The sequence below is a fragment of the Carassius auratus genome, chromosome 26, assembly GCF_003368295.1.
Source record: "Carassius auratus strain Wakin chromosome 26, ASM336829v1, whole genome shotgun sequence".
Classification (NCBI taxonomy): domain Eukaryota; kingdom Metazoa; phylum Chordata; class Actinopteri; order Cypriniformes; family Cyprinidae; genus Carassius; species Carassius auratus.
The window spans coordinates 23820588-23828232 of record NC_039268.1 but is presented as its reverse complement, the minus strand read 5'-3'; the positions used below and the strand labels follow the sequence as shown (position 1 = coordinate 23828232).

The window sequence follows — 7645 nt, the reverse complement described above, 5'->3', positions numbered from 1 at the left end:
GTGTGTGTGTGTGTGTGTGTGTGTGTGTGTGTGTGTGTGTGAGAGAGAGTGTGTGTGTGTGTGTGTGTGTGTGTGAGAGAGAGGAGAGAGAGAGAGGAGAGAGAGAGAGTTTGTGTGTGTGTGTGTGTGTGTGTGTGTGTGTGTGTGATGGTGTGTGTAGGGAGTGTATGTGTGCAGGAAATGTGTCTGTATGTGTGTGTTTCGGGAGTGTGTGTGTAGGGAGTTTGTGTGTGTTTGTGTAGGGAAAGAGTATGTGTGTGTGTGTGTGTGTCTGTGTGTGTGTGTGTGTGTGTGTGTGTGTGTGAGAGAGAGAGAGACCTCCCTGTTCCAGAAGAATCTCTGCAGCTGTCACTCTCTATATATAGTGACACACACACACACACACACACACACACCACACACACACACACACAGGCAGAGGCCTGGTCGACCTGTTGTTGTGGTCTAATGTGTGTTGTTTTGATCATGTTGTGTGTTTTCTCCGGTGTTGGAAGAGTAATCTGTTTACAGAATGAGTGTAATTATTCAGTTACTTCATTAAAAGTGATGTAAACTGATTACTTCAGGTTTAATCTCACAGTAGTGTTCAACACTGATTACTCTCATCACCTGAATTAAGATTATAATCAAGATCAGACTTCAGCACCTCTTTTACTTTAGGATAAACACAGATTTAAAACCATAACATGAAGTAGTTTAATAGCTGTAACTGTAATGTAATTAGACACGTTTTATTCTCAGGAACAGATTACAGTTAGATTAATTATGTAATTCTGTTCCATGTAAGTAGTTTCTCCTCAGACCTGGTTCAGGGAGTGATCCGCTTCAGCTCGTGTTTCTGCTCGTATGCTTCTGATCTCAGTAACAGGTTTAGTTTAGTGTGAGATGTGATGACTTTAGAGCGATCTGAGTTTAATGATGTGAGGAGGTTTGGACGGTTTCTGCAGGACTTCTCTTAAATCTGCATCATTTAGTTCATAGATTGTTTTCTGCTTACACACATTTTCAAAACTTTCAAACTTTGTTTTATGTGTTTTATGAAATTGGAAACCAAGTCAAAGTCTGTGAATTAGTGAATGTTTTGTAGAGTTGGTGTGTGTTTCTGCTGTTTGAGTGTCAGCTTTCAGAAACAGTGTGACAGGAAAGACTGATAAACGCTCATATCATGTGTGTGTGTGTGTGTGTGTGTGTGTCTCTGTGTGTGTGTGTCTCTGTGTGTGTGTGTGTGTGTGTGTGTGTGTGTGTGTGTGTGTGTGTGTGTGTGTGTGTAGATGATGGCGTCGTCCGGTGAGAGCAGCGCTGCAGATGATCAGCAGGTTCCTCGTCCTGATGAAGCGGTGTGTGTTAAAGACGTTCAGACGCGTTACCTGCGCTGTCCTTCTCCCAGGTCAGTTCACATCTGATAACAGAACACTGTTAAACTCTAATGTGATGATGCTGAGCGTGTGTTTGACCTCACACAGCTTCTCCATGATGTCCGATCGCTTCTCCATGATCTCCGGCTCGGACGCTGAGAGTATCTTCATGGAGCCGATTCATCTGTCCTCCTCCATCGCGGCCAAGAAGATCATCAGTGAAGGTGTGTGAATCTGAGGAAATCTCACAAACACTATAATGTTCCTGTTACAGGATAGACATTTTTATCTAAAACTTCTGATTTTGTTGTTGTTTTATACAGGACACGTGATGTGAACAGGTCATTATTAGCATTAATGCACACAGTACACAGTTACTAGTGTGAGTGAAGTCCGTCCTCACTAGTGTTTTGGTGTTGTGTTGATGTCTCGTGTTCATCTGTCTGTGGTCAGAGCTGAGGTCCAGGGAGCTGCGGACCCCGGAGACCCCCGACAGCATGATGGAGTCGGCCGAGCAGCTGATGGTGGAGGATCTGTACAACAGGGTGAAGGACATGATCGATGACCGCAGCCCCTACAACACTCCCTGTGTGCTGGACATCCAGCGAGCGCTGACCCAGGACCGTCTGGAGGCGCCCTTCAACCCCGTCGACGAGGTCTGGCCAAACATCTTCATCGCAGAGAAGTGAGTCAACACCACCGTTAACATCTGTGACCCTGGAGCACACAACCAGTCTGAACTCGCTTCGTTTGGCTCAGTTTCTCATGAAACAAGACGACTTCTCTGCTGTCTTTGTGTTTCTCCAGTAAATGTGTCTGGTTTGAGTTTGTCAAGACACTCATATTTAGAGACAGTAATGCCGGAGTAACTGCGGTGACGGTGTATGTACCTGTGGTGTGCTGCAGGTCGGTGGCGGTGAATAAAGGCCGTCTCAAGCGTCTGGGCATCACTCATGTGCTGAACGCTGCTCACGGCACCGGCGTCTACACCGGCCTGCTGTTCTACCAGGGCATGAACATCACCTACATGGGCATCGAGGTGGACGACTTCCCAGACGCAGACATCTCTCCTCACTTCCGCACGTGTGCCGAGTTTATGGACGACGCTCTGCTGACACACAGAGGTTTGAGTTACTTTTTAAATCTGGGCAGGGCTTGTTTGTTTGTTTTTAATATAAAAAGTTATTCCACAAATGCAAAAGCCCTTTCACATCAAAAGTGGAGTGAATCCTCCTCAGGCTGAAGGAAGTGTAAGTTCAGGTCTGTACAGTAGAGGGCGCCGCTCAAACTAATCACATGAAGAATACGACGCAGAAGAAGAAAGATCAGCACTAATCAGAAATAACTCAAATAAAACACAAATATGTAATTTTTGATTATTTAACATATTTAATTATTGCAGGTTTGTCTAATATTCTGAGTTTGTATGAGACTGTTTTTATTGATTGTGAGGAACACTGAATGTGTTTTTGAGTAAACAGATGTTCATATTTAGTCTAGAACTACAGTGAGATCATGTTCACACACAACACTGCACTGACTCCTGATCTCTGTCACCATGGCAACACCAGAGCTGTCACTCAACACATGGAAACAAAGTAACTGGAGACACTGATTTGAAAAAGTAACAGATATTTCCTTCTAAATTAAAAACTAATGCGTTACTTTACTGATTACGTAACCTCCATCACTGTCTATGAGCGACAGTCGTAGATAATCAAACTTCAGATAGTGAATTAACTCAGGGGCCTGGACTCTGTCGTGCCTCACTCACTTATTTTTAGAGTTAGTGACACAGATAGATAGGAACCTGTTCTCAGTCTGAATCAAGGAGAGCTGACATGTGCTAGCAGTGAAGAAACAGCTCGTTATAGAAGTGAGCCCTGCTCCTCTTTCATTTAGTCTTCCTTATAGCAGATTTAGTTTTTTATAAAATAATCATATAGGATAGGATTAGGTCAAACACTAGAGGAAGAGGAGATCACAGAAAGGTTCACACAAAAACCCTTTGCTTGCTTGGAAAGGGTCATATTCACAAGTCCGAAGTTACAGCTTCTAAACCAGCTTTTACTGTATTTTCTAAATCCCTCACTATATGTTGATTGTTCTTACTCACTGTTAAGTCCAATTGTCAATATACTTTAACAGTCTGTTTTCTAACGTCAAATGCTATGTGCCAAATGTATACTTTAAAAAAAAAAAAATATTCACAGATATTCAGAGATATATTAGAGACTGAGAGTCACAGTCAACATTCACTTTCGTTTCGTACAAATGCTCCTCATTCTGTTCCTGTCATCAAGCACCAGGAGAGAATTCCTGAAGGCTTGGCCTTGTGTATTAATAAGGTCATGATGTGGTTTGATAATCCAGAGAGCTGTCACATGACTTCAGTTTTGTTGGCCGCAGGTCTTTTGGGAGGGGCATGTACTTGGCATGAAGACAATGTGTCTCGTTGGTGTGCCCATGTTTAACCACCAGAGGGCACACTTCTTAGTTGTGTTTGTGTCTCTGGACTTCAGTTCCCTTCAGCCTTTGCTTTGAGTATCATGTAACTCATCCACATATAAGCTGGTTTCCTTTATCTTTGGTTGCTAGTCTACATGTTTTCTGTTGCTCTGTTTTCACCATGACATGGTTTGTTTTTGGACTCTTCTTGTGTTGCCATTAGGCATGTTTTCAATTTGCTCATTTGAAGGGTAATGGAAATGCCGCTAGTGCTAAACAGTAAAACAGTGTGTCAATATTGTGTCAGGAGGACAATGATAAACAGTCAGTTTTCAGCTAAAGTCATGGTTGATTCAGTGGTGTCACCATCGGCTCAGTTCTCTTCTGATAGTGTCTGTGCATTTAAGTGCTAGAATTTAACAGTGCATTTCCCTTTTCAGTTTGTGTGTCAAATAGGATGATGACATTATGTTAATCTGAGGATTTTTTTTCCTCTTCATGTAGGCAAGGTGCTTGTGGACTCGATGATGGGCGTGAGCCGGTCAGCGGTGCTTGTCGCTGCTTATCTTATGATCTTCCAGAACATGAGCATCATGGAGGCCCTGCTGGAGATCAGGAAGAAGCGGGCCATCAACCCCAACGAAGGGTTTATAAAGCAGCTGCGCCAACTCAACGAGACTCTGATGGAGGAACGAGACGAAGACGATGACGAGACCCTCAGCCAGTGCTCCGTGATCGACGCCCGCGCTCGTCTTGACGAGGAGGAGAGCATGTTTGGAGTTAAAGCTGAATCCATCATGGTGGACGAGGAGGGAGACAGCAGCAGCGTCATGAGTAGCGTAGCGTCTTCGGCCGCCGCCGCGGCTCTGAAAGCAGGACTTCTTGGTGGCCTGAGCAAACCTGAGCTGGAGGTGACCGCCAAGGACCCGGCGCTCCCTGGAAAAGACAGGGAAGATGAAGAGGGGGATGTGGACAGCATGATAAGAGAGTGGCAGAAGCGCAACGAGAAGTACCAGGATGAGGACTGGTGGGAGGCACAGCTGATGTGTGACGGGGGGGACGACGAGTCCTTGCTGGGCGACAGGAAACCGCTGGACGTGCGCCCGGAGGACCTGGAGAGCGTGACCAGTGAAGATGTGCGAATGGTGAAGGAACGCATCAGGAGTCGTCCCCGTCGAGCCGCTTCAGATGCAGGCTCTGTGACGAGCCGCAGCAGCTATTCTGATCTCTGGAAGCAGCGTCTGAAGGACATCGAGGAGCAGGCCGCCGCACGATACAGACTCAAAGAGGCAGACGAGGACAGCGAAACAAGCCAGAAGAGAATCGACGACGACGTCGAGAGCATCCTCTCGGACAGCAGCTCCATGTACAACTTCTGCAAGAAGAACAAGGAGCACCTAACACCTCTGGAACGATGGAAGGTTAAGCGAATTCAGTTCGGATGGAACAAAAAAGACGAGAACGGAGAGCTAGTGGAGGCCAAGACGGAAGCTCCCGCTCCCTCGCTGGAGGACGTCAACCTGACAGCCTATCAGACCTGGAAACTCAAGCAGCAGAAGAAGCACGGCGGCGAAGAGGACAAGGATGAAATCCTGAAGATGAGTCGAGCCGAGGACCCGGCCACCATCAAGAAAAGACAGCGACGCGAGGAGCTTCTGGAGCGAACGAGGAAGACGCTGGAGGAGAGCCAGTCGGTGTGTGGCTGGGAAACCGAGAGCGCTCTGAGCGGAAGCATCCCGCTGTCTGCTTTCTGTGCCGGAGCCTTCCCGTCTGCAAGCAGCGCCGGAGACGACAACATGTCTGTGCTCAGCGGAAGGTCTTCCGTCCTTTCAGGTCACAGCACCAGATCCCAGCCTCCCGTTCCTCAGGAGCCTCCGGCCGCGGTCCTCGGCCCTAACGGTGAGCCCATGGTAAACATTTCCAACATCCAGAACTGGATTGCCAATGTGGTCAATGAGACTCTCATGCAGAAGCAAGCCGAGATGATGACGGGAGCGAGTCTGGCTCCTTCCAGAGCGGGATCGGTGTTCAGTCTGGGTGTCGGACGCGGAGGAGACGATGATAAAGCCTCAGTGCTGAGTGGATCCACATACTCGTCCCGAAGCAGAGCCGAATCCGTGCTGTCTTCGGGTGGAAAGCCTCGATCCGTGCTCTTGACCGGCGGACGGGCCGAGTCTGTGATGTCTGCTGGAGGAGCATCAAACCTCTCCTCTGTGTCCCGGCGGAGCAAGATTACTACGACCAGCGTGCCGCTCTACAGCCTCTTCCAAGACCAGGTGAACCTCCACAAACTGGACACCATGGAGAAAGAGATCAAGTCTGACATGCGGGACAAGATGGCTTCCTATGAGGTGAAGAAGATCGCAGAGGACAACAAGCGCAGTACGTTATACAAGAAGAAGAAACCAAAGGAGGAGGAGGAGGACGAAGATGAAGTAAATCATGGAAAACTGAACGGATTTGATGATTCAGCCATCCGTTCCTCCGAGAAACCCAAACCTAAAAGAGATTACGGCCGTTCTGGAATACTGAACCTGCCAGCTTCGGCCAGGAACCCCACCAGCAGCATCGATGAATGGCTGGAAAACGTCAGACCTCCTCAGAGCAAACCTACACCTTACGATGGAGACGGAGAGACGCCGCGCATGTCTCGACCAGCGTACGAGGAACCTTCGGAGTTTGACTTCCCGAGCCGCAGGAGCTCCATTTCAGTCAATGACGACGAAGAGGAGGAATATAGCTTCGCCTCGAGGTTTGCTTCCAGGCATCAGCCAGATGATGACATGGATTTGGCTCGAGATCCCAGTCCGGAGTTTACCTATCGATCCGGGATAGGTGAAGATGCTAGTTACAGAACCAGGAGATCGTATGCTAACAACAGTGAGACTGTGAGGACTGCTAAGACTGTACCGGAAGACAAGGAAGATGAGGAAATATCTGCTTTCATTGCTCAGATTAAGCAGAGGGCGAGAGCACGGGTGGCGGAGGAGATGGAGGAGGATGAAGTTCTTTCATCCTGGAGGAAACAGGAAGAGTCAAAATCACACGCACACAATAAAAACTAATACAAACATGACTGTTCATGCCAAAAAAAGAGAGGAAAATTCATTATCTATTGTAGATGTAGAATATCATAGCAGTAATGATGCATTGTTTCATATGTGTGATCTGACAGGTTTCCATTCGTAAAGTAAAAAAGTGTTCAGGGCGAGACTCTTAGAGATTGATACTGCATATAAACAAACAGAAGATTACATCACTGCGTTCAAAGACACAAACACACAATAAAGCATATTTAGCAGCTCTGGAGTCATTAAATGAAATTATTAACTGCATCCAAAATAAACGTCTTTGTGTACATTATTTATTTGTGTGTACTGTGTATATTTGTTATGTATATATAAATACACTGTATATACTGTATGTGTCTTTATATATATATACACATATATGCACATACACACAGACATATATATATATATATATTCAATGAATGGTTTATTTAAAACACATTGAGAGTAAAAATGTAAAAAGATTATAGAGCATTTCATGAAAAGATTTCATGAAACAGTAAAAAATAAACAAACAAATAAATAAATGTAAAAGTAACTTACAAAAATATCAAACGTTGGTATACATGATATAAAATACAGCTCTCTGACATTATGAAATGCTCGTTTAATTCAGATCTTCCTTCATTAGTGACTCTTGTCTGAATGTGTTATGTTTTATTGTTTACTTGTTTGCACAGCTAATACAAACATTATATTAAAATCCTTTTAAAATCAACAAACAAATCACTGCTTAAGAAATCAAGCATTTGTGTAAACCTCGTTATTACT

General features: G+C 45.5%; 1 protein-coding gene across 1 annotated transcript; it reads left to right on the top strand.

The window, feature by feature from the left end:
• Nucleotides 1-1220: 1220 nt before the first annotated feature.
• Nucleotides 1221-7168, top strand: dusp27 (dual specificity phosphatase 27). Its single transcript, XM_026204870.1, has 5 exons — nt 1221-1387; nt 1464-1579; nt 1809-2040; nt 2262-2479; nt 4308-7168. Exons 1-5 carry the CDS (start codon nt 1272-1274, stop codon nt 6866-6868), a joined length of 3243 nt encoding a protein of 1080 aa, XP_026060655.1. The 5' UTR covers nt 1221-1271; the 3' UTR covers nt 6869-7168.
• Nucleotides 7169-7645: the final 477 nt, after the last annotated feature.

Coding starts and splice junctions, on each gene's coding strand:
- dusp27 (XM_026204870.1), top strand. CDS start 1,272: ATGATGGCGTCGTCCGGTGAGAGCAGCGCTGCAGATGATCAGCAGGTT. Junction 1,580..1,808: donor CAAGAAGATCATCAGTGAAG/GTGTGTGAATCT, acceptor GTCTGTGGTCAG/AGCTGAGGTCCAGGGAGCTG. Junction 2,480..4,307: donor CGCTCTGCTGACACACAGAG/GTTTGAGTTACT, acceptor CTCTTCATGTAG/GCAAGGTGCTTGTGGACTCG.